At 34.6% G+C, this 27,325-nt stretch overlaps 2 protein-coding genes across 2 annotated transcripts; both read right to left on the reverse strand.

The window, feature by feature from the left end:
* Positions 1–10,740: 10,740 nt before the first annotated feature.
* On the reverse strand, positions 10,741–12,473 carry LOC143539912 (transcription factor MYBS3-like). The gene is made up of 3 exons (XM_077033102.1): positions 11,796–12,473; positions 11,429–11,625; positions 10,741–11,141 (listed from the first exon to the last, which is right to left on the reverse strand). The coding sequence occupies exons 1-3, from the start codon at positions 12,136–12,138 to the stop codon at positions 10,821–10,823; spliced, it is 861 nt and encodes a 286-aa protein (XP_076889217.1). The 5' UTR covers positions 12,139–12,473; the 3' UTR covers positions 10,741–10,820.
* Positions 12,474–17,238: 4,765 nt separating this feature from the next.
* On the reverse strand, positions 17,239–22,351 carry LOC143539913 (inactive protein kinase SELMODRAFT_444075-like). The gene is made up of 8 exons (XM_077033103.1): positions 21,516–22,351; positions 20,754–20,866; positions 20,530–20,624; positions 18,741–19,936; positions 18,135–18,295; positions 17,816–18,040; positions 17,564–17,713; positions 17,239–17,465 (listed from the first exon to the last, which is right to left on the reverse strand). Exons 1-8 carry the CDS (start codon positions 21,676–21,678, stop codon positions 17,430–17,432), a joined length of 2,139 nt encoding a protein of 712 aa, XP_076889218.1. The 5' UTR covers positions 21,679–22,351; the 3' UTR covers positions 17,239–17,429.
* Positions 22,352–27,325: the final 4,974 nt, after the last annotated feature.

A 27,325-nucleotide genomic window follows, 5' to 3' on the forward strand; every position in this document is an offset into this window, starting at 1 on the left:
AAACACTGAGACCCGGAGGTGCTTCTGTGTTAGTTACACGTGAATCGGGTGCAGGGGTTCCCGTCGGCCCTTCAGGAAGGTTACTCATATCAAACGAACCGAAAAACCAACGGAAATTATTGCTATTCTAACACCAAAAACGGATGGCGCCAATGAAGAAACACGGATCCGATCCCCGGGTATGGGTCCTGGATCCAATGAGTCTACGGAGTAAAGTACGATAATTACAACTAAGATATGAGTAAAGCTTCCCAAAGTCCAATGACCGGAACCTGCAAAACAGACACCGTGAGTCTCGTTACAGGAAGGACAAGAGGGGGGGTCTTCCTGTAACCACCCTCCGGCGTGAGAATCAGTAACCTTCGTAAATGAAGAACGTACTAAAGTAATCAGACTAAGTGTAGTCAGAATGCAAGTGAGTGAATGAATACCTCATACCGTTTGACAAGGTATTTATAGACGAAGGATGTAAGAAGATGATTGGGCCAGCTGTCCTCTTTCAGAAGATCTTTGATAACTGACTGGACGCGTGTCCTCTTGTGATAGGTTGAGCTATACGTCCCATGTGCATGTGCATAACAACCTGGACACGCGTCGCCCGATGATATGATGGATTGCACCCTGGCCATGTGCACGGTTATAACAAACTGGCCAGGTGTCCTTTATTTATTGGCTGTTCAGTCACGTATTCTCCAAGTAAGAATCATAAACCTTCTTCTAGAGAGTATTTGAGTTATGACAGCTGTCCCGCTGGCCTTGTCTTCCGAACGTTTAGGCGGATAGATATCCTATCCTGCGGATGACTTTTGAGGAAGCCGGGATGCTTCCGCATGTGTTATGAGGATGTTCCTCCTTATTCGTGATATGCGGGTGATCCATTTGTCCCGCGGGTGGTTTATAAGAGGATCATCTGTAACCCGCGGGTGATACTTAAGGGTATTTGGGTTTTTTTGGTACCCTACCTCTACAACTGGTCACTATGGTGAGGGGCTTCGAAGCCCCTCCACCGTGACACGTCACCGTCACATAAGCAACAGGGGGGCATCGAAGCCCGCCTCGCTATGGTTTTATGCCCCCAAAGGCGCCCCTATATATATATATGCATATGTATGTATGTGTGTGTGAGAGGGGGACCCACATTCACCATCAACAGCGCCGACCGTTGGAACCACCCAACCTTCGGCGCCCTTGGTTGGACCGCGCCCCACGGCGGTGTTCGGCGCCCAACGGCGCCCGCCACATCTCCCAACGGAGCCCCATAGCGAGTAGTCTTATAAATAGAGAACATACAATTTGACCCACAAATCCTCAAGATTCACAAAATAGCCCAAAAATTTGAACTGAGGCGAGATTTTGGGAAAAGTTCTAACGAGATTTCTACACTGATTATTTATTGACAACGTGTAAAAAAAGCTGACAAGCCGGCCAAATTTTTAAAAATGTTGAGGGAGCCGTCCATGTTTTCATGTTAAATATTCTACTCAAAAGTAGTATTCCTAAACGGTTTTTTATTGTTTATACTTAAACCGTGCAATTTCAAAAACCTTGAAAATTCTTCCTTTTAAATTCCGTCTTGGCAGATGCATTTGAGACAAATTTGTACCAAAATGACGAGATTTATGGTTTTGCTCTTATAAGTTGGAATCCCGTCAACACCGACAGGATTTATATTTACTCCGTCCACATCGACAATAATCAAGTCAAATCCGTCCACACTGACATGTTTAATATAAATATTTTTTATTAAATAATTTTACTTGGTTTTCATGTTTTTATATATGATCATTCTTCTTCCTCTTCCATTGTTCCATAACCTCACACAATCTCCCCTCTTGAACTTCTGATTCTGGATTCAAGAACAAAGGGTTATGAAGACGAAGATAAAAGAACAAGGAGAAGAACATTCAGTATATATTACCCTATATATCTTATTAAAACATCCGATGTGGACGGACAAGAAGTAAAACCATAAATCTCGTCTTCTTGGTACAAATTTGTCTCAAATGCGTCTGCCAAGACATAATTTAAAAGGAAGAATTTTCTAGGTTTTTAAAATTTGTACGGATTATGTAGGAAACATTAAAAAACCGAAATGAGATGACTGCTTTTGAGAATAGTACTTAGTGAGAAAATATGGACACATTTTTAAAAATTTGGCCGGCTTGTCAACTTTTTTTTACACGTGTCAGTATATAATTGATGTAGAAATCTCGTCGGAACTTTTCCCAAAGCGTCGTCTCATTCCATATTCTGGGAATCTTGGGAACTTATTGTCAAATTATACAATTTACACAACGAAGGAAAACATAATAACAAGAACCTATAACTTAATGTTTAAAAAACTCACTAATTTTTTTATATTTTTATATAACAATATAATACTCATATTAAGTATAAAAAATGAAAAGACTAGATTAGAAATTTTCCCAGCTAAAAAATCTTTTGAACAACAGATAAAAATCTTTAATATACAATACAATTTTTACCCAATACTTCGTTTTTATTTATAAGCTAATAAATTTTAAATTTTTTAATGAGTTTAACTAACAGATATCACCATTTCAAAATCATGAAGACATGTAAATTTGAATTTGAAAACATGTAAACTAAAATATAAAAGTGTAATACTTGTGCATGACACGAATTATATGATCAGGACCAATGTTGCAATAGTCGCTAGACGGACCCTAGGCGGCTGATTGAAAAGTTAGGTGTACTCGGAGTACTGGGGGAGTACTCGGACATGGTAAATAAAGAAAATTATTTTTTAGATATTATATATATATCGAATATCATAAATTTACTAATATTTATAACAAAATAGCTAAAGATCAATATAAATAAGAGAAATACACTTTTAAATAATAAATTATTCTAAAAATTGTTAGTCATTAAGTAAAAAAATGATATTTATTCTTTAATAATAAAGAAATATGAGTTATGTTTTAGTTTTTCAAGCCAAAATCGGCTCAAGTTCACCGACTAGTTGCGATTCTGACTAAGGTTGACCACCTTTAGTCAATTCTTAGTAACTAGGCGGAATTTAAGAAACTCCTCTCAGCGACATACCTTGTGGCGAGTACCCAGGGAGTACTCGGCCTTGGAAACTTACTTTTACAACATTGATCAGGACCTTTCCAAGTGTTGTGTTTTTACGTCTTATACTGGTATTTTACATGTAATATATGACAAGCGACCCTAAATTATCGTACACAACTACACGTTAAAAAAATAGGTAGTAGTTAAATCATCTTTAGTCAATTTTATTATCACTTTGGGAGCTAAATGAAAAGATGTGGATGGAAACCGCACATGTTTGTAGTAATAAATGAAACGTATCGACCTTAAATTTATCATGCTTTTATTTTTTTGGTCGTTATTATATAAATGTACTTAAGTACCCACTAATCCGAAACACTTTTTATGATAACTTTCCTTTACTTGTTCCTAACTTTAACATATAAAAAAAATAAAGAAAAAAATAAAGAGGGGATTTCTTTATAAACATGTTTAAGGAAAGATGAATTAGTGTAATATATATCTTAGTGTATAAGTAATGCTTGACTCTAAACATTATCATGTTTTGATTGTTATGAGGTAAATCTCATCATGAATGACGAGTCCATAAGAGTGACCTTAACACCGCATGTAAATTTTATATCATTCGTGAATAGAAGAGATGTTGAGTTAAATACTTAATAGAGAATGTCTAAGCTTAAATAACTGTAAAGAATTTTGAACCATTTGATTCGGCATGATATAAAAGTTCCTCTTAAACATGGTGAGTGATAGTTCAGGATTAATCAAATCTTAAAAGGAATTAAAATAGTTACGTACCTTTTAATAAAAGTTAATTATTATTATTATTATTATTATTATTATTATTATTATTATTATTATTATTATTATTATTATACAATGTTTTTAAAAACCGGTTTGTACCGGCCGGTCAAACCGGTGATATCGAGTTTCGTACAATAAGCCGGTATTTTGAGCCATATATTTTTGGTGGTTTGCTAGAAAATCGTAGCAATTGTTTTTTTTTTCTAAAATGATGGTTTAACAAGCAAACAGGTTTTAAGCCCAATATTTTTGATATTTTGCAGCCCATATTATTTAAAAATTATTTTCAACTTAGCGATTAAAAATGAAACCAATAAAGTGAGAATGTCGATCGTGAACCTGATGCATGCAATGTAAAACTTGGAGCAACACCAATCTGAAGGTCCCGAATGTTTAATACGAAAAGTATAAGGGTGGTACGGAAGATCTCAAGGGGCGGTATGGTGGAGATCCAAAGTTCATGGAGCAAGTTGAATAACTTGATGTCATAATTATCTTTTACTTATTTAAATAAATTAGAAGTCTAGTTTAATTATGTTTCCTAGTTTAAGTAGGATTAGAATTGTGGGTGTTATATCAACCCATTAAAGGTTTTATTTGTAGAGAGTAGAGAGAGTAGTAAGTATTTTGTTCTTGTTTCTTATTAATGAAAATAGTCGCATAAATGTTTTATGCAATATCGTCTTTGATGTTCTTGATTCACTTGTCTAAGGTTTAACATGCAACACTCTGATGCCATAAACATATTGCATACTTTTATTTAAAAAAAAGACGTATGAAAATTAAGTGCTTTTGATTTTTTTTTATTATGAATTAATTTTATTATAGAATAATGTACTTTTGGGTTGCTATGTTTAATTGAAGTTCCTCCTGGTACAACCGGTTTAAAACATTGATTATTTGATTTATAGTCAAATCCGGTACGGATTAAAAACCGATTTTTAAAACATTGATAATTTGAACGGCGGCATGTTATAAACATGTTTTGTTATGTGTAAAATTTCTCATAATAGCTTTTTCGCTTGAAATAAATGAAGTAATAGTTATGAAAATTTTATTTTCCTAGAAGATGCTATAAATGGATCAAGTACTATATGGGCCAGCTACATAAGCTTAAATCAAATTGATGAGTTTACATATGGGGCATGGATATATGTGCATTTTGATCCAACTAAAATATGTGAATTACACAAATCAGCCCAACTATAATTAAAGGACAATCTTTACTTTGTTTTGTATATAATCCAGTTAAGCTTACATAATTAAAGAAATTTACTAAATATTTTTAAATCAACCCAATTATTAGAGATCTAACGTACAATCACGTTAAATGGGAGGTTATCTTATTTAGACCCGATTACTTAACCGTAGCGATGTATATGTATATCCGGTTGGATATTGTCACCCTATTGTTTGTTTGTAATATTGTATGATGTTTTAAGTATCACAAACGAGCATTAGAGTTATCCGACTTTGAACATGTGGAATATAATGGTTTTACTATGTATCCTACCCTTATTCATCTCCGACTTTGAACATGTGAAATATAATGGTTTTACTACGCAATTATATAACACCAATGCTTGTGATATCTTTTTAAATGTGGTCAACATGTACCGTTTTAACTTTTTAATCTTATAGTTTTTTACCATACAAAATCCGTAATCGAACTTCTAATTACATTTTGGTTGTATGCTATACTAAATTCAGGAACTTCCATCGGTTTGTACAGAAAAACGGGCCGGGTCCATAATGAGAAACCCAATTTCTAAATTGGGCTTGTAACAAAGAAAACAGGTAGTTAACGACTTAACGTTCAAATTTGGGTGGATGGATGTAGAGATGTGTAAAAAACCAGTTTAGAGCCGGTTCACTGCAAACCAACCTGAACCAATTTGACAAAGGAATCAATTTCAGCCAAACCGATCCAGCCTACCGGTTCTATCACCGGTTCCCCTTCTGAACTATCAAATCGGATTCAAAACCGGTTCGGGTTGATAAAAAACACGGGTTTAGTACACCTCTAGGAATCTAGGTGGATGTCTGCTTTCCCATGAAATGAAAGCCCACATGAAACAATCTGGGCCCAATGATTGATGCATCTCAATCTTGATAGGGTTTGATGATTATAAATTTATAATAGTACAAAGGAATACAAAACATAAAGACGTGTCAACTTCTATCCCATCCATAATAAACACATGGGGATTGGGCTTTGGCGGTGGTTACGCTTGTAAGTAGACCGAACGATCATAAACGAGTGCGTGCTTGTGTTTGTTTATTTAACTTTAAATGTTAATGAAAATGAACAGTTAATAATCGGAAAAATATTTGTGCTCGTTTATGTACGTTTATTTTAAATTTAAACGAATAGTTCACGAACATAAATAAACACAATTGAACAAAGATAAACGAACATAGATGAACACACATAAATGAAGACAAACAAACGAATATAAAGTATTAAGTAGATGACTTGTCCAAAACTGAACATACACAAACGTTTATGCTGCCGAACATTTTACAAACAATTCACTGAACGTTCGATTCATTTAGAGTCCTAACTGTGCTGATGGTTGGTGAGTTGGTGATCCGTGGCTAACCATATAGTTTATATCATAATCTCTTGAGTAAGCTATATATGATTTACTTGATTAATTATGTTGATTAATAAGGGTATTGGTGTCTCATGATCATCACTAAGACCAAAATAAAAAAAATCTAAACCAATAACCAACCAAGAGTTTTAACAAAATATTAATTTATCTATATATTTTCTTAGTGTCACATGTTAATTAGATACATATCTGTATTATAAAATTGGCCTCGTTGCTGTAATTAAAACCCCACATGCTAGTCACCACTCAGATTTGGGAAAAGTCAAAGTGTCTATCTACAAATGTGACAACATGTATCATCTTAATTATGTCAGGACCAACTTCTTCCTTCTCGAAAGAAAACGTACCGTAACATTTAATTGTATTTTCCCCACAATTTAAATTCTCTAGCTGTGTTATAGTAAGATTTTTGTCTTATATATTTATCCTTTTCCTATATTTTTCAAAATTTTATTAACTATTTTTGATAGATAAAAAGTATGTGCAATTAAAGATAGTTAGAAGAAGAGAGGAAGGGTGTTGATATGTTTTCTTTTTTTGTTATTTTAACAGTAGGAATATAAATAAAATAGTTATTTTCCTTATTTGATAAAAATTAACAATTTAACACAACTTTTAACGTTAGTTAATGACATTAACAATGTTACAACAAAGTAAAGAGTATAAATAGTAAGTGTAATTTTCAAAAACTTACAATCAAAACCGTAATATTACCACATAGAGCATCCATGTAATTACTCTACTGTGTATCGTTACAGATAAAACTTTGTGCAAGGATCGCTAGCTAAGTAGCTAACCGATATTTCTCAAAATAAAAATAACTTAGAATAAACTAATATGTAAATAATCTGCCAAATATCATTAGAAAATGTGGGATAAGTCTGGGATGAGGTTGATGGTGACACTATTGGACATATATATCCATAGTAACGATAAGATAGATTAATGTCTCCCCCCAAATACTTGTGCAGTGGCAAGTTTTTTCATTTTCTATCAACTTATATCATTATGTGAATGTGTGTTATTTTTTAAAGCACAATATTGACAGCTAGTTTTCTAGCAAAAGTATATATATAGTTATATGATTTGTAAAAATATAATATAGTAATTTATCGGCGCATAAGAACTAAAACTTTGTTTTTAGTATGATTTGGTTTACCTGTCACTTCACTGTAATCGTTTGAATGTTTTTTATATAATGAAAAAACCTTTTATATAAGTATAGGTTAATTTAGATGAGTGAATCTAATAAAAATCGTGTTAAATCCCGAGTGACTCTCACGAATTGGATGGATTCATTTACACCCTTACTTTGATGGTTGGGGACAAAGGTGTATCCTCCACACAAAAACATGTGAATACTATTGATGATACATAAGATGAACAAACAAACGCAAAACAAAAAAGATGATAAAAGACATCCCAGAAACGGCTAATACAGGAGACAAAGGTTTTTTGTTTTTCATGGGTCACTGTTTCTTAAAAGTGTTCATCCAAGAATATGATAGTAAAACAAAGAGATATAATGAGAGTGGTCAACTTCTTATGAGCCAAGTTGGTACTTCACAATTCACATATGAGAATATGTCAAATAGTGTTAATGTTTGTGGTTTCGAATACATATAATATACTTAATTCTTGTAATAGATTGGCTTCATAGAACAAAAAGACTTAATTTGAGGAATGATGTAGTTTGATAGATGGATGGATCATGGTTGGAAACCTAAAACATCATCGAGTCCTATAAGTTTCATTTCTTTTCTTTTTTTAACAACGGTGAAATATCATAAATAACGAAACACCTTTAGTTAGACGTCACTAGTTCGAGAACCAAAGAAAATACAACCATGCATTATCCACTTTAAATTAAAATAAAATTACACCAATCACTCCACTTTAAACTATACATCTTTGATCTAGTGCTAACCCACAAGTAAGCTAGCTATCACCTTTACCTCCTCGATAATTCTTGAAACGAACACCATTCGAGAGATAATAATCCCCCGGACCTACCATAGTATTTACCCCCATCTAAATCGAACGCAGAATTTCCCCAAAATTTTCAACCGATATTCCTAGAACCTTATGGGTGGTACGTACAACAGTAAACAACAATTCAGCCTCTCTTGCAAAGGTAATTCGTTTTTGAATCCAATGTTATGTGTTTTAACCCCTTGAAGACCACCTGCCCGATGTAAGCTAGTTTTTAATTACTTAGTTGGGGTCTAACATGTTTTATGAAAATATGTTCTCAGCTTCTCATGGTCATAAAAAAACCAACTCTTAAGAGGGTAACCATATAAGCACAAAAGCCTGCTAACATACCCGAATTTCACGAGTTACACATCAAAGAGACAAAGACTATATATTTTTAAAGGTTAGATTTGGATGAAGGGATCTTAATCGGATTTGAAATAACCAAATGATTTAGATTTTAGATGATCCAACTCAAGAAAGTTGTGTCCAAGTTAAACGAACCCATCCTTTTCAAACCGGGCTTAATCCTCCAAAAAAAATCTTTTTTTCTTTGATTCTTGTTCATCATGTAGGAATGAACTATAAGGAGACAAAAGCTTGATGATTATATATAAAGCTCTAGACACATCTAAAATCTTTTCTCAGATTGATTGAATCTTTTCATCTTGTCTTCATCCTCTCAGAAGGTCCACATATCAATTCTTAGGTCTCCATCTTAATAGCTTCTAGTTGCTTATACAAAGGGTACAACTCCTTGTTAAATTAGTGGTCCATTTCTTTCAATTCTTGCAATATCACATCCTAATTTCTTGTCTAAATCCAAGGACTCAAAGGTACCCTTGTTACATTGTAGCATCTTTTCATGGTTATGTTCTATCCACAGTCTTTTCTTGCATTAAATTCCAACTAAGAAGATCATATACATATTATTATAGGTAATTTCCAAGATAATTTTCTTGAATCGTGTTATCACTTTCAGATTAAAGTAATTCGATAAATGTCTTTATATCTCAAATAATTAAGAAAAAACAAGAACTGTTATGTATGTTTTTATTGTGAGCATCAACCTAAAGTAGACCAAAGATGGCATTTTATAGTTAGCAAAGCATCACAACATCAACTTAAATGACATAATGCTTCATGAAACTATGTGACAGTTGTTGGTTACCGAAGGTTTCTACTCTTGGTTACCAAGGGGTCATCTATTGTCCGTGTCTGGTAATATATAATGTATCACGTGGTGATTAATAGTTATGCGTTTTTAATGGCTATGATTTATCATTTTAATTATCTATTGTGGTCTATAATTATTGCATAATGTATGTGTTTAATGACTACAATGCGTTAAAGTTTCATTACACGCACAACACATTATTTATTTACCCTTTCGTTTGTTTTTATATAGCCTGATGTTTTTTTTCGAAACGTAACCTTTTAAAAACAAGCAACGTCAACAACAGCCACCTCCCCACGAAACGTAACCTTTTATAAACAAACGTCAACAAGAGCCAAAAAAACACCACTAATTATATTAAGTTAAACGAGCAGAAATTCGACCATAAATTTAAATTTCAAACTATTTATATAGCCTGATGTCACCTGCCGAGTCTTTAATGGTTTTAAGAATTTATGATTTTTATTAGTTTATCATCTGTGACTAAAACACATTTATAATTTAACACCAAAGATATTAAAGTATACTTCGTGTTTCATGACTAAAGAGTAATTAGGTATTGACAATGATGGAATCCTTTTTTACAATATAATATTGTGTTCATGATATGAATATCAATCTATCATTACGAAAGATTATCATTAATTATAAATTATAGAAAAACACATGATAATATTTTTTACTTTTTTATTATCTATACACAAAACGTATTTTATTTTTTTTCGTACATGATACATCTACTTTTCACTTATTTAATTTATTGTTATAGGAACAGTTAATTTTTGGATAAGTTAATTTTTGGATAATGGCATCTTATTGTCTATTTGTCTTCTATTTTGTTGTAAAGCTTACTTTTCCTTTTAAAAAGGTTTATTTCTCGTAAAAAATAGTTAATAGTAGATTCTAAGACATTAATGATGTTACACTAGATACACAGTTTTTAATTTTTTTTTTCTTTTTAACTATAAGAACCAATATATTGCACATAGCATGTTGTTTAAATATACCAAAAAAATATAAAGATTATTCTCTGGATTTTTCCTAATTAAAAAAAGCATACACATATATTTGTAGTTACAAAAATATTATCTATCCGGAGTAGAAGACCTATTCCAAAGGTCTCAAAACTCAAGAAATATATCTACAACATTTGATAATCAGATTCTTAAACAATTAACATACAACAAGTGTTAAGATAAAACCGAACCCTAAACAACACTAATTATCGGACCAAGTTGGAGGGAGGTAGTAGACGATTTGTTCTGGTCCATCGGATTTGGAGATGCAAGAGTAAGTTCTAAATCAAGTGTAGCGCTTGGAGAAGCATGCATCTTGGAACATATTGATGATGTTTCATAGGATTTGATCCTCGGATTAAAGTAGTTCTCTTGTTTTAGAGAACCAAAATCAATCAAAGAATGATTATTGTCGTTGTGATCCTTGTATTCTTCATCGAATGAGCTTGTTCGACTCATGGTACAATTCATTTGTTGATTTTGTAGCACATTCTTCATGCTGTTATCCCTTACCTATAACCACCAAGATAACAAGTTTAGGAACATTTTCATTTACTTACCAAGAAAATAATATGGGTTACAAGTTCACCATAAATTTAGAGTGTCGGTTATCTGCAATATAGTGTTGTATATGTTGCATTATGGGTTGTATTTTGCTCTTAAAGCTTCAAGCCACCCGAAATATATTGTATGGTGAATAAAAGCAAAACTCCGGGTGGTACTTGAGGCAACCAAGAGTGGTACAACCTTTTTATTGCAAAGTGCAACATCGCAATGCATGACCATGCAAAAATACCTACCAAGTCAAAGAGGCTTGAACGACGTTTCTTCTTGACAAGACTCGCCTGCCGGAGGAAGTACTTTTGAGCGTGACTTGCAACTTGTGTAGGTGTCCTTGTGGTCACAAAGTTTCTTGAAATTCCTCTCCAATCACCTTTTCCTAGCTTTTCAAGTCCGGCTAGAAAGCGCCTATGTTCGTCTTCAGACCAAGGAAGACCTATCATATCAACCACTCCAAAATGTTACCATTGAAATCTACATTCTTATATCTCAAGATGTGAATGTATCATGTAACATAACATAACATAAAACATATATATATATATATATATATAGTCATACATGATTTAAGTAACTACTGGAAGATATATAAGTATCCTTGCGTACCCTTTTTTCTTTCTTGAGCGCGAGCAATGAGGCCGTCTGAAAGATAACCAACCGACACACTCTTGTCGGTAAGGTCATTGATGGAGACACGCGAGGAAGATAAAGAAGAAGAAGGTGAAACCGAAGTTGGTAATGGTGAAGAAGATGGGAAACAATCCATGCTAAGGCATTTCTTCATGACCATAGAGTGTGGTGAGTCAAGTTGAACTCCAAAGAGCCTTAATCCTCCTCCACCACCACCATTTCCTACCAAAACTGTGCTATTGACATTGCCTCTATTGAAACTAGTGCAAGTTCTTGAATTGTGGCCTATGTTACCACAGTGTGAGCACTTTCTCCCCATTTTTGCTCAAAGTTGTGTTGCAAAAACAAAGAAGTAAGAATGACCCACAATCATTCAACACCTAAAAAGCACACATAAAGAGAGAAAGATAGACAAGTCTTAGGTTTGGCACCAAGGGAAATAATGATGATGATATATGTGTGGTGGGAGGTGGGGTTTTGAACAAAATTGGATGTAAACCTAAGAATAAATGATTGGATGGATATTCCTTTTTACAATATGGGCACTTACAATTAAAAAAAGGATAACATTTTTATGACTAAAATCACTTATCTTCACAAAATAATATTTTATAAAACAAAAGAATCTACCAAATTGGCATCTCAAAAGGTTATCCCTAGAATATATGAAATAATATGCAAGTGATTATTGCGTACACACAATAGCTAGGTTGTAGAGATCAAGATATTATGTAAAAAAAATCTTCTTTTTTACAACAAAACAATGACTTCTCAAGAGTCTCGTCGCTCTTATTGATATCACTCTCGTCTAAAAATGCTTAACTACATTATTTTAGTGGATTTGTTGTTCTTTGGCCACTAACCGCATTCCTTAAAGTGTTATAGCTTTCTTATATCTGTTTCGGTTAAGATTAATAAGCAAATTAAACTCATGACACATATTTGACAATTTTTAATAATAATGATAAGAATATACTTACAAGATTTTAGTCTTGAAAACTTAAAAATGAAAACAAGTTTGGACTGTTAGAAATATATTTCACAACAGCCGGCATTCATTATTATAGTGGGTAAAGCTCAATTAACATTTTAAATAATCTTCACATTAACATCATTAAAGTTGTAAACATATGTTGACATGATAAATAAAGAAATTATTGCCAAGAATCCAAGATTAGAATAAAATGTAGGTTATTTGATCAACCAAGACAAAACTATTATGGATATTTTCATACCTTAGGTCATCTAATATGTCTAGAAGTTTATATAAAAGTAAAACCTACCCATCTATTATTCAACCATGATATTTTTTTAACATGTATACCAAGGCTTATCGTAGACGGGTCTCTTCAATATTAGAAGTCAACTAACTCAACCAATTAGGTCGTGTCGAATTTATACATTTTATATGTCAACAAATACGCCAAGGGGTATATATGACATTGCCCCGTCAATTATTCAATGTTTTTAAGTTTAGTTTTTAAAGATCGATCTTCATGATTAGAGGTCGACCGAATCAACCAATTAGGTGGGATTAGATTTTATAAATCGAGTTCATACATACAAAATCACTTCATTGGGTGATCTATGCAAAAGCGTATGGAAATTGGCATTACTATAAGAAGGAATCTTTTAACACCATATATGTAGCCTAATAAACCTCCATTGGTTATGCCTTCTCATGACAAAATATTCTATATAATAAAGTTAAGATATCTTAAATAAATATATCAAGTGTTGATCAAACTATATAATAATTCACAACCTAAGTCATATTGGCCAAACAAGATAGTCTCCACTCTGAAAAAAAAAGGTGACAGATTTGGAGTTTGGTTGGCATCATATGTAAACAACATACAATAATATGGCAACTTGCCAACTATAGTTATTATAAGTTTATAACTAACCTTTTGGTTCCTTCTAGAAAAGCAAAGTCTAAACACACATGTAATACTATGCATGCATCAAGTACAACCCTGAAAACAAGCTATATATATATATCCAAAAACCAAAATTGTTGTAAATTACTAAAATATGGCGAATATCGATCCACATTTGTAGCAATGTAAGGATTTAAAATGGTGCTTGGAAGTATATATGTTTGAAGGTGATTCCCGAAACGGTTCTAATATTTAATTTGGCGTGAAGCCAAAATATTACAGAGTTTTCATGAAAATGGTAAGGATAGATAATGTTAGGTTTACAAACAAAAAGAAACCGGACTCTATTTGGTACCATCATACCTTTGTTTTTATTTTATTTCAACTTCATACATGATTATGCAAATCTAATTATGTTGATCAAGAATCATAACCATAATCACTTTGATCAACCTAATATGTTGTTTAAAGTGAAAAAGGTCCACATATATTTTCTAGCACTAATCTTATCATTACCTAAAACCATTTTAACTTTAGTGGCAATAAAAATAATATCTGTTCTAGATATCAGTTGTGGAAAAGCACTAATATAGTTATACTAGATTACTAGGATCAAATCTGAGCACTTTGATCTAATCAGAAGTACTATAGAAGTACAAAAAACATTACAACACTATACCCTTTTTGTACTTGTATTGCATCATTATGTTGTATTATCATCATGTATCAATCTAGTACTTGTTACAAAAGCAAAGACAAACAAACTATGCAACCACTCCCACATATGTTTATAAATGACTTAATACACAAGAAAGGTGTTTAAAATAGGGGTGTAGGGCACATATTAGTGTCAAACATGAGCAACTAGGCCTAAAAAGTACAATTGTGTTAAGTTAAAAGCCAACTAACATGAAAGATTTTTTTTTTCTTTTGTATATATCAACTTGAAAGAATACTGGGTGTAGAAGAAATCTGTAAGAGTCTTATTGGTGTTTTCAAAAAGCCAATAAGTTTAAATGTGTTTGGCAATCATAAATTTTTTTTTCTTATTTTAGCTTTTTGAAATGGCTAAAAAGTAGTTTTCCAAAAGCCTTAAATCTTGGCTTTTTAAAATGACTTGTTGAAAAGCCATAAGCATTTTTCAAACTCATTCCCAAATATGCTCATAGAGTGGTAAGCGGTACACGGCCCGCTTACTTAATAATGGTATTTTTATTTCTTACACATAAAACGGGTACAAATGATCAAAAGTTAGCTAAAACAGAATTAGGTTAAATGATTGTATGTTACGTACCTAAATCAAAAATCTTTCTCAAGTGTATGCTTATCTTTATATTCAAATGCTTACAACCTCCTAAATCATTTTCCACAAAACAAAACATAAATATATGAATAAACTTTTTCATTCATAACAAAATCATGATCGTATATGTGTAGGTAAAAAAGATTTGTTTTCACCTAAGCTTGCTTTGGCCAGCCATAAATAGTATAATTACAACTCTATGTGGCAATTTTGACATGTTTAATTGTAAGTGTGTTGATTTGGTTGTGTTATATTTCAAATACGTACGTCAAATAAAAAAATAGCTAACTAAATGAGTCTAACGTGTCGAAGAGTTTGTACGTAAGTCGGTAACATATGCATACAATCTATTAAATCATTTTGTTTAAAGTAATATAATTATGTTACTAATCATAATTAACACATTATTGATATATAAGAAAACTTGAAAGAAGTGTTTGCAAGCCAACCGAAACCGAACATGTTTCGACCAATCCTAAAAATGACGGCGTTTCAACCCAACCATCTATTCTTGACACCTGCCCACCTTAACATTTTTTTGTTATAACAACCATGTCTATATTACTTTCAGTCCATTTTTGGTTTGATTTCTGTCTAAAGCTAACATTTTATATGATAATGGTGTTGTCACCATCTGAAAAAAACAAGATGAAATGAATCCACTGTCTCGAAGTCATGAACTGTCTGCATCAATTATTAACAGATATATGCGTACCGTGAATAGGTGAAACTGCTAATAATGATGGTAATATGGACACTAGAAAATGCAATGAAAAAAACTGTGAGTTTTGGTGAAGGTATAAATTGTGACGGAGATGCGTGTAGCTTGTTGTCCGTTTGCCTTCTGTATCAATGTCAGCATTGTCTTTTAATGAATGAAACACGAATAAAAAATATGTATCTATTTCATCATATGATACGTCCTCATTTGCATGTAAATATATACATAATACATATGCTACACTTTGAGGTGTTTTATTTTTATAAGGTTAAACTAAAGTGAAAAATAGTTAAAATGATTTAAAGAAACCTGATGATGAGATAATAATAGATAGGGATGAGAACAAAAATGATTAATCGAACTGAAACCGAAAACCAAAATCACTTGTCCAAGCTAATAACAATTTTCGACAAAACTTATGCTTAGTTTTGGTTACGCCTCATTCCAAAATCGAGCCGAACCAAACAACATCGAACTTTTTTGAATATTTATAATTGGATTTATTGCGCAATTCATTATTGTAGCCAACGGTTTCAAGCTCGAATTCATTTACAATTAGTTAAATAAATACTTATAGCTAGAAGTTTCAGGTCTAAATTCATTACTTTCAAAACACCCCTAGAGGTGCACACAATGCCCGGTTCCGGACCCAACCCAGTGTATCTGACCTCCAACTGATTCCTACCTGTACCTAACCCGCGGGTACGACCTGGTATTGGGTTTCTCCCCGAACTTGTACCCGGAACCGGGCCCGTCGGAAACGGTTCCACCTTAACCCGATCAAAACCTGACTCGAAAAATCCCGGTCAAATACCCGACTATACTCGAAACCGGTTCTTACCCAACCTGGTTTTGACTTTTATTGACCATATCCGAACCGTAGTTACCCGGTTCCTACAAAATACCCGGTTTGTGCACCTCTAGACACCCCTAAAATAGATCAAGATATTTCAGTCTTAACTAATGGGCTAAAGTTAAAACGCAACTGGATTAAATGTAAATGGGCCGAAATGAAATTGTGTCTGCTATCGGCAATAAAAAGAAGACTGTTTCTTATCTTGTGCTTTAGCTTTTGTATGTCATGTGTTCTTGTTTAACATAAGCTTAATTCAACAGATCAACACATATCTTTAGATATTAATTTTCACAATCATATAAAATGTATAATACTAACCACGCAGGATACAATACACTACTTACTTTAGTTATCTAGGTCCGTTCGGGTTGACACAAACAAAGTCGGTTCAAGTGTTTTTATTTCTATATATCACTACCAAGTTTACCCAAAAACACAGATTTATGCAAAATAATTGTGTTTAAGCGGCTGAAACATCGCACCGATTTATATTTTAGCATTTAAGAATTGACATACAATACTCGAATAAGTATTACTTCATAACACAAAGTTATCTTTTCTCAAAATAAATAAATAAAAAAACAAACGGGTTGACCCATGAACTAGTTAATTACACCCAGCCCGTTAAGCTAACGTATTCGCCCCAAACTTACAAGTTACAAGTTCGTTTAACATGTAACACTTTTTACTTCTGTATATATAAATGTATATGTACAGTTGTACAAGTATTCCACTAAATGCATAAAATGTTAATATTTCAACTATCCATCGACTCTGCGTACTAAACTACGTCTCCATCAACTGTCCAGCCCGAAAATGGTTGCTGAAAACACACCCGTTTACGTATCAATCACTTAATATCATTATTTTCCAACATCCATAGCACCTAATTACCAAAAAAAAATAATAAAAAATTGAGACAATCGTTACAAATAATTATACAACCCAAAAGTGTGTTCGGACTTCAGAGTTTAATGTTCATACCTGAGACATTCGAGGTCTCGAATGTGGGTCCCGTCCAATGCACAACCATGCACAACGTGACATGCATCTAACCTCTTGTTCCGTGTAATTGTCTTTAAGTTGCGGGTCAATCAAATCAGCAATGGCGGTCTCCTTGAGCAACGGCTGGGCCTGTTCACAAAATGCACAAGAATTAAAGGCAAAATGGATAAAGCGCCAATATATTTTCGGGTCATACAGGTTGGGCCAACCCGCAGACATTTTTTTCCATACCCATTTAGTAAGACATTGTTGGCCCCTAGGTCGGGTCATATCAATCGCTTTTCGTCCTGTAATGAGCTCAATCAACACCACCCCGAATGAATACACATCCGCCTTTTCAGTAATTTCACCACTTTTCGCGTATTCTGGAGCCAAATACCCGAACATTCCAATTATTTTAGTTTCAGCACCCGATTCACCATCCGGCTGCCACCTAGCCAGTCCAAAATCTCCAACCTGTGTTCACATTCCAAAACGAGGTCTTGATCAGGGTTGACTTGAAAAGTCAAAATCTACTGGAAATTGAAAACAGAGTTACATTTATGCATACCAAAGCTTCAAAATCATGAGTTAGTAGAATATTATTCGGACGTATATCGCGATGAACAATACAACCCACTCTGCATTCTTCATGAAGGTACCTTAACCCACAGGCAGCTCCGATCGCAATCTTTTGCCGGGCAGACCATTCCAATATCCCGTGATTTTGCTCTAAAATAAAAATGCAGCTTCTTCAATCAATTTTTGTTCATTTGAATGTTGAACTTCACCAAATTTGACATGTATAAAAGATAATTATAAATGAATGTATATAATTATTTAATAACAATCGAGCCAAACTTAAATGAACTCGATCCTATAAATAAGCTAACGAGCCCAAGCCCGAACTTTACTTATCCAGCTCATGCTGGCTCACGAGCGTATAATTTATATAACTATTATATATATATAATAATTGTATTCATAAATGAATTAATGAATAACAAACAAGCCGAGCTCAAGCAGGCGAGCTTCAAAACTACTCACTAGCTGAACTCGAGCTTTAGAAACAAAGCTCGTAACGAGCCGGGCTCAAGCTCTAGTAAGTCAAGCGAGGCGAGCTTGAGCCCAAATGTATCTTAAAACAGAACAGAGGATTTGTAATGTAATGTTGTACCATAAAGATGAGAATCTAGTGAGCCATTACAAACATATTCATAAACCAGCAGCCTCTGGTCATCATCCACACAATATCCGATCAGCATTACAATATTACGGTGCTGTGCACAGCTCAAACACTCAACTTCAGAGTAAAACTCATTGTCACCTTGAACACTACCAATCTTTAACTGTTTAACAGCAACCATCCGGTTATCTTTCAGCACTCCTCGGTGGACTGACCCGAACCCGCCTTCTGCCAAGAAGTTGGCCTCTGAAAACCCGTCTGTGGCGTCTTCGAGTTCGTTATAAAGGAACAGTTTTGGTGGTGTTCCGGCCACGGGTGGGTTGTGTTGGCATATGGAACAAAGTGGTGGAGGTTTATGTGGCGGGTGTCGGGTTGATGGAAGTGTGTTTTTTGCGTGTTTGGGTGTCGTTTCGAGGCGGTTGTCGAGTTTGGAGAATTTGGCGCGTAACGCGTCGGTGATTGGGGAATGTGAGCTTGTGTTTTCGCGGTCGGAACTGGAACTGGAATTGGAATTAGAATTTGAATTGGAATTACTGGAAGTGGATTTAAAACTGAAGCATGAATTGTAAGTGGAATTGGAATTGGAAGTGGTATTGGAATTGGAAGTGGAATTGAAGTTGGAGTTAAAAATGGAATTGGAAGTGGTAATGGAATTTGAGTTGGAGTTGGAGTTGGAGTTGGAGTTGGAGTTGGAGTTGGAGTTGGAGTTGGAGTTGGAGTTGGAGTTGGAGTTGGAGTTGGAGTTGGAGTTGGAATTGGAATTGGAATTGGAATTGTCAAGTTTGTTATAACTCATGTTTTCACAGTCAGGAACGGAATTGGAAATGGAATCGGAATGGGAATGAAACCCGGGTTTTTTTGAATCCCAATCATGATCAGCTACGAAAAACGGGGAGAACTGTAGATCTAAACTTGATAACGAGGAAGTGTTGCGGCCGTTTGTGGTGAAGGACGAGTGTTCGGGGCTGCCTATGGGTGTTACATTGGGGACTTTGGTTGTATCCCAAATGGTCTCATTTTCTTTGAAACAATCTGTTGGTGTTTCTAAGAAAAAAATCGAGTTTTCGGCTTCTTTTGTTGGTGATTCGACTAAATTTACGAGAAGTACTTTCGGGCCGGATTTGTTTATCACGACGACGTTGCATTCTAGATCCTCGATGCATGTTTTTGCCTCTTTATTCAAGTTCCTGCGACCAGAAATCATTTATACAGTATTAATATTTAATTAAAATTCAAAGAAAATCGAGACAAAAAAGTTGATTTTGGGCCACACCGGATTGGTTTTAAAACCGCTTCGGTTCGAGTAAAAAGGTCAACACCAAATCCGATTAAAATCTGAGAAAACCCAGATCGGTCCAGTTTTAAGCAGATTTAAACTGGTGTCAACCGATATACTTCCACACCGATCGGTTAGGTTGGGGACCGGTTGGTTTTGGATCGGACCAGAGCTCGTTTTGGTGCTTTGACCCGACCCAAATCCCATATTTTAGGGCTCTAATTTTGGATTTTTCTCATGTAGACATATTTAAAGATCTGCTAAGTTTTTAATTTATTTTGTTTTCTATGTAAATGATGTAATTTGACTATTTTGGACAATATATTTTGATCAATATCTACCAAAAAGTACAACATCTAGCAATTCTATAACCTTTAACAATTCAAGCTTTTAACAACTTCAACCCACTATTTATTAATTTTAATCTACTTCCTAAATCATACAAAATATTTTCCGCCAATGCGGGTTTAAATCATATGATATATTTTGCTATAACGTACTTACTGATCCAAAACAACCCATTGTGTTCGTGCTTTCTTAGCCTCAGCAGCCACCACTCCGTGCGTGGTGCCAGAAACGACCTTGATCCTCATCTTTATCTAACAAACCACACAGATTCAATACAAAATCAAACATCAATATAAAAAACGAGCCATTCCAGCCTTGGTTGGGTGGTAAAGGCTCATGCATTTTGTCGTTCTAAAAAATATATATATAACAAAACTCACTTTGTCAGAATCATATATATTATGCAGCTGAAGTATCATTTCAGAGCATGATTCCGTGATATCTCCTTTTTTATCGCGAACATCACTCCGATGAGCTTTCCATAACTTACGACCTAAAAAGATCAACAATAGCGTTTAGTTTATAGAATTCGGTCAATCCCCCCCTTCCCCTTCTGTATTTGTTATTTTTGGTTTGGATATCATATCTACCAAAAGCGTAAAACCCCTTGTAAATAGGGGTGAAAACGAGATGGGCCACTCGCGAACTACTTGAGCTCATATCGATTAAAAGCTCGAAACGAGCCGAGCCTTATCGAGCTCGATCTTAACTCAAGCCTCAAATATAGCTCGTTTAGTTATCGAGCCCGAGCCTGATCCTTATATGGGAAGATCGTTTACGCTTGTCGAGCCTTAACGAGCCTTATGTATATTAAAGTTTCAACCCTTTTGTACTTCTATGTGTTAATTTCACATTGCACAGCCAAACTCGAGTCAAGCTTTGGCATATAAGGTACTAGTGTACTACGCTCGAGCTCGAGACGAGCCTAGGCCTGTTTAAAGTTTTCTCAAATAAATATATAAAAATAAATAATAACCGAGCCGAGCTTGAGCTGAGATCAAGCTTGAGAAAACGACTCACGAGCCAAGCTAGAGCCTAGTCGAGCTCAGCTTGGCTCTTTTACACCCATACTCATAAACCCTTTAACCCAAAGAGAGCCTATGAACCCTAAATAACAAAAAAAAAAGCATAAAATGGTTTACTTGTTTGAGCAGGGATGACCACCAACAATTTAGCATAATCACCAGGTTGAACAACATGAGTCAAAGCCCAAATCAAAGCACTTTTTGAAATTTCTTTTGATGCTTTCACAGCAATAATCACAACTCTCTCTTCCACATCATCTTTAACACCACTTTTCACCATCTTTCAACAACACCAACACAAATGTGCACCCAAAACAGCAAGATTTACCCAAAATAAAACAACCCAAATCTCCTTATTTCTTAAAATCATTATACAATGAACACCCACCTAAATATTCCACTTTGTTCATCATATTTTCAAGAAATTTCAAGAAACCAAGACAAGATTGACCAAAATTTAATAAAGTTGCAAACTTGTTAAAAATTATCAAATACCCATTAACAGATTTGTTTTCTTAAGTTGAAAAACTAATAAATGAGTAAACTTTTTCACAAAATCATAAAGACAAGATTAACCAAAACTGATAAATGTGCAAACTTTGTTAGAAATGATCAAATACCCATTAACAGATTTGTTTTCTTAAGTTGAAAAACTAATAAATGAGTAAACTTTTTCACAAAATCATAAAGACAAGATTGACCAAAACTGATAAATTTGCAAACTTTGTTAGAAATGATCAAATACCCATTAAAAGATTTGTTTTCTTAAGTTGAAAAACTAATAAATGTGGAAACTTTTTCACAAAATCATAGCCCAAAAAGGTATCTTTGAGTCAAGACTTCACAAGAAATGTATGAGTAGAAAGAAAACAAAGAAAGCCTGCAAAGGTAATCAGATCACAATATTTGCACACCAGAGTTTCTGTGTGAAAAGAACAAAAGAGAAGAGCCAAAAGGGTACTAATGTATCATAGAAACAGCAAAACAAAACAAAACAAAACAAAACAAAAACCTTGAAACAGACATGGCGTTTAATGTATTCACAAGGGTGGCCTACATCTTCGTATAATATACTAAAATTTTTGAGTCAATTTTTTTTTTGAACGACCAACTAAGTAACGACGGGTACTTCGTACGCAGGCCCCATTGGCCAAAGGTAGCCCTAGCCGGCCACTATTTCGGACGGACGAAGCCCCTAGCGGTCCACCTTATTGAGGGATTCACCGGATAAAACCCGACTCCCACACCCGCCTAATGGCACGACAGCGAGGAGCCGGTAAAACCGGGTGAGATCAGGACTCAAACCCTGGCAAGCCAAGGTCATCCCTTATATCTCCCATAAAAATAGGTGATAGTGAGGTTTGAACCCCCTATCTCTCACTAGTGAAGTGAGTGCTCTACCATTGAGCCACGTCTGACTTATAAAAAATTATTGAGTCAATGGTAGAGAAAATTGGAAGCCTTTCTCTATTTTGCTATATATATTTAATTGTTACATTTGTATGTAAAGTTGTTTAAAGACACATTTAATAAATCTCATTCCCTAGAACAATCATTATACCAAAGTTTTTAAAGTTGCTTTAAATCTTGGACAGTGTAGAAAGGCCCTTAGGCCTGCGGGTTATACACGAGCTGAGCTGAACTGAAACGAGTGAGGGTTTACTCATCCCTGGCATATTTACAAACTAAACCGAGTTTGAACATTTAAAGTGAACAAATGAACTCTGAAAGTAAAAAGAGAGAGAAATTTTGTAAGCGTTCGACAATTTAATTGTGTGTCAAATAAATATAAAAATAACTCGAGTCAACCGAATCAAGCGTACCTTTACTCATGCTTGGCTCATTTACAAATTGAACCGAGTCAAAATCAAACGAGCGCCTTTTGAACGTATATGAGCAAGTGCCAGGCGATCAACGAGCGTTAACAATTTGGACAGTCCCAGTCAGGCAGTCATGGTCCTTGACATATCACACAAGGTTTTACTTTGTATAAGCCATCTTACTATATCAGTCATTTTATCTAATAAATATATATTTAAACATGATATATTAGTGTATGCGCCTAGTATACATTTGTATATTTCTTAAATATCTTGTGGTATGTAGTGTATGTCATTATATTTCCTGTTTAATACATACGTATACCGTCAAATTACATCATAACAATAGATGGTTTATTAGTATACTATGGGTGTTTGTTTAGCCTCTCTTGTAGCTTATTTTGTATGTTTGTTTATGAAAAAACAAGAGAAATAGAGTAAACTACATGAATAGTATCGTTTGTTAAAGTAACATATTTGATTGTTGCTTTTAAATGATTTTGTAACCTTTTATTAAAAGGAAATGTTATTTTCTTTTTATAAAACTTTTTTATGATAAACAAAATTAATGTTAATAATAATAACAGTTTCAGCAATAGTAATAAGTGAGACTATATAATTAATGATTTCTCCATATAGTCTAGGCAATAGTTGATGACCACAAAATATGATTATAGAACAACTAGGTAATAAGTGATGAAGTAAACGTCTTCACTTCTCTAACATCCTTCAAATCATCATAATCTATTATCTGGCATCTTAATTTTTTCTTACCCTCAAAACTTCCTCGTTGGTCTGTCTTCTCTTTCATCATGTATTCTAACTTTAGAAGAAGAATTGTCGCTTAATATATCTCTTGGGTAAACAATTGTCTTGTGATCGATACAATGCCGCGCAAACATTGTTACTCTTCAGACTAATGTGTCTTTCTAACATAGTTAAAACTAACTTCTTTTTTTGTTTAAAAAAAATACACTATATTTAGATTTCTTTAAGCTTATTTGATCCAAACCCTCTACATTTAATGTATTACTTGCTTTCAAAGTATAAGTAACATGTGCAATTTAATGGAACTCATCGGTTAGCCTTGGATCCCATTTTTTCGTTGAAAACCAATTCTCAATTTATTATTATTAATTTTTTGGGTGTTTTCATTTAGTCAAAAGCAATACCCACTATTTACCACTATCTGCCTATTTGGACATAGTGGGACACTAGTAATATTCTTTTAATGCTTGATATATTTGATTATTAATAAATAAATTCTATTTTGTATTAATAAATAAATTCTATTTTGATATATTTTGTAATATTCTTTTAGTGTTTATTCCTAAATGTATAAATATTCACTCAAATAAAGTTCGTGTATCTATTTTATTTATATAAACCAACTCATGCTCTTTGAATTAAATAAATAGCATATTCTTCACCTTTTGATATTTTCCATCTAATTACATGAAATTTGGAATAGATTATATTATTATATTAGGTAACATTTACCTATATATAAGTGACAAACAAGCAATAAGCTGTGTCGTTAGTTCTTGCATAGATATTTTATTTTTTAAGCATGAAACTTTTATAAAGGCACATAGATCATTGTTGGGTGCGGATTTTTATCCTCGGAATTGAGCCTAACTTAAGGATGTTGACTTAAGCTGTTATTCTAAGGAATGTACGTTGACTAATTCAATTGCCCTATATTATCTAATTGTTTTGCAGATAAGAGCACGTGTTAAATATGTTTATAAGAACGTGGATTGCAACGGAATGCTACTTGAACTTCGTCAACAAACAACGTGGGCAGTAACGGCTTGTTAAAGACTTAGTCTAGGGTTTCCGGAATAATCGGAATAACAGTTGTAATCTTCTTATTATAAATTCGAGCTGATAGTATCGATAGGTCACACACAATTCACTTGTTTAGTTGCTAGTACTCATTGTATCACTTAGCTCACGTTTACTAACCAGCTCCAACCTTTGTAATCACTGATTTTGTTATTAATAATATCGACGGTGATGGTTTTCACCGTCCGGGGGTTTTTTGTGCCGGAGATCATAATAATCAAGCGTAATTCGACCAAAAGTTAATTTCATAATCTTTAACCGAAGAGATTCGACTAAAGATTACGTTGTAAACTCTTGACCGAAACGAAGATTATCATAATCAAGGGTTTTTTCCCTCGTAATCATATCCTCGTGTTCAATCTTTTTACCATTAAGCACTTCGCCTCACGCACTAATTTGATCAAAAGTTAGTTTGTTAATTTTTGACCGAAACAATTTTGCGCCCACCGTGGGGCAAACGGTGATTTGATCATTATTCACTTTCAAACTAAACCCTACTTTCAATATCCACAACATGTCTTCCCAACCAAAGATTGTTTCTCCTTCTGCCGCAGCCTCAGATTCCTCCGGGAAACCGTCCATGCCTCCTCCTCCTTCTGCCGATGTTATTCCGAAGAAACCTGACAACATTCAGAAGAAAACTGCTAATCCAGTATTTTCGGGAACAAGACCATCTCCCCAGGATCCCGTTATGGTATCTAATAATGAACTTTTGTCTATTTATAAGCGGTTACAGGAACAGATGGATCGCCAGAACAAGACCAACCAGATGCTGGTGAAGGAACTGGAAGATATCAGAAAAGCCAAGAAGCCGGCGGAAGAATTCACGCCATTAATCCCGAGATCTCTGGATTTAACTCCTCCAGGATCCTCAGGATTGGTTCGTCCGGAGTCAACCACGGCGTACAACCCTGGATCCTCGCTCTTCCAGCACTCAGGGTCTGCAGGATTGTACTCATCTGGATCCCAAGGATACCTGCATGCATCCTCTGCAGGATTGTACTCATCTGGATCCCAAGGATACCTGCATGCGTCCTTTGCTGGGCCGTTTCAACATGTAGGATCCTCAGGATTGTTGCAGCAGGGAGGATCCTCATGTCCTTTTCAGCAGGCGTTATCCTCAGGATTGTCGCAGTAGGGAGGATCTTCAGGTCCTTATCAGCAGGCGTTATCCTCAGGATTGTCGCAGCAGGGAGGATCCTCAGGTCCTTATCAGCAGATGGTATCCTCAGGATTTCCGCAGCAAGCAGGATTCTCAGAAGTGCCTCCATCAAGGTCCTTCAATCCTCAACAACCATTTGCTCAGACTCAGCAGTTTGCAGGGTCCTCCGAGATGCACCAGGGAGACTTCATCCCGATGCAGACTAACACCTCGACCACTTCATTTGTCACTCCAGGAAATACTATGTTCGGGAATGCTAGCTACAACACCCAAACCGTTCCTCAGAATATCAATCAGGGTAACACTTTCAATACAATTCCTTTTAATGCTAATCAAGGATTTTTGCAGGATGCAGGCATAAGTTCAAGTTTAGCCCGAGAATTACAGAAGCTTAATGACATGATATCAAATGAACCTGGTGTTACCCGTCCCATAGCTGAAGTTCCCACTGATAGCCATAGAATATCCCGATTTGTGCCATCAATTGGTGACGTACAAATCCCAAAATGGTTTCAAACCCCAAATATGAAACTGTACGATGGTTCAACGAATCCCGGGGAACACGTTGCACAGTATAGAGAACGTATGGAGATCAACCCAATCCCTATGGAAATCAAGGAAGCATGTCTTTGCAAGGGGTTTGGATCTACCTTGACCGGAGCAGCCATGAAATGGCTACTAAGTATTCCTCCTAATACTATCACTTCTTTTTCTCACTTAATTAACTTGTTCAATAACCAGTTTTCTTGCAGTAGAACATTTGAGAAAATGACAGGTGATCTTTACAGGGTTACCCAAAATCCTGGGGAATCCTTGAGAGATTTTATTACTAGGTTTAGCAAGGAGTCATTGGAAATTCCAAATCTAAACCCGGCTTCAGCGGTGGAAGCTCTTAAGATGGGGTTGGAAAAATGCTCTTCTTTATATGAAGATCTTGTTATGACTCCATGCAGGTCATTAGATGAAGCGAGAAGCAGAGCTCTGAGGTTTATCAGGCTGGAGGATGATAAGAAAAATTATAAGATCGATATCCCGAAGTATGACCAGACGAACAGGAAAGCCGAATCCCCATGAAAATCATATCAGTCAAAACCTTA

This window comes from Bidens hawaiensis, unplaced genomic scaffold, assembly GCF_021521415.1.
Source record: "Bidens hawaiensis isolate Kalapana, Puna unplaced genomic scaffold, B.hawaiensis_p1.1 tig00012085_1, whole genome shotgun sequence".
Classification (NCBI taxonomy): Eukaryota; Viridiplantae; Streptophyta; class Magnoliopsida; order Asterales; family Asteraceae; genus Bidens; species Bidens hawaiensis.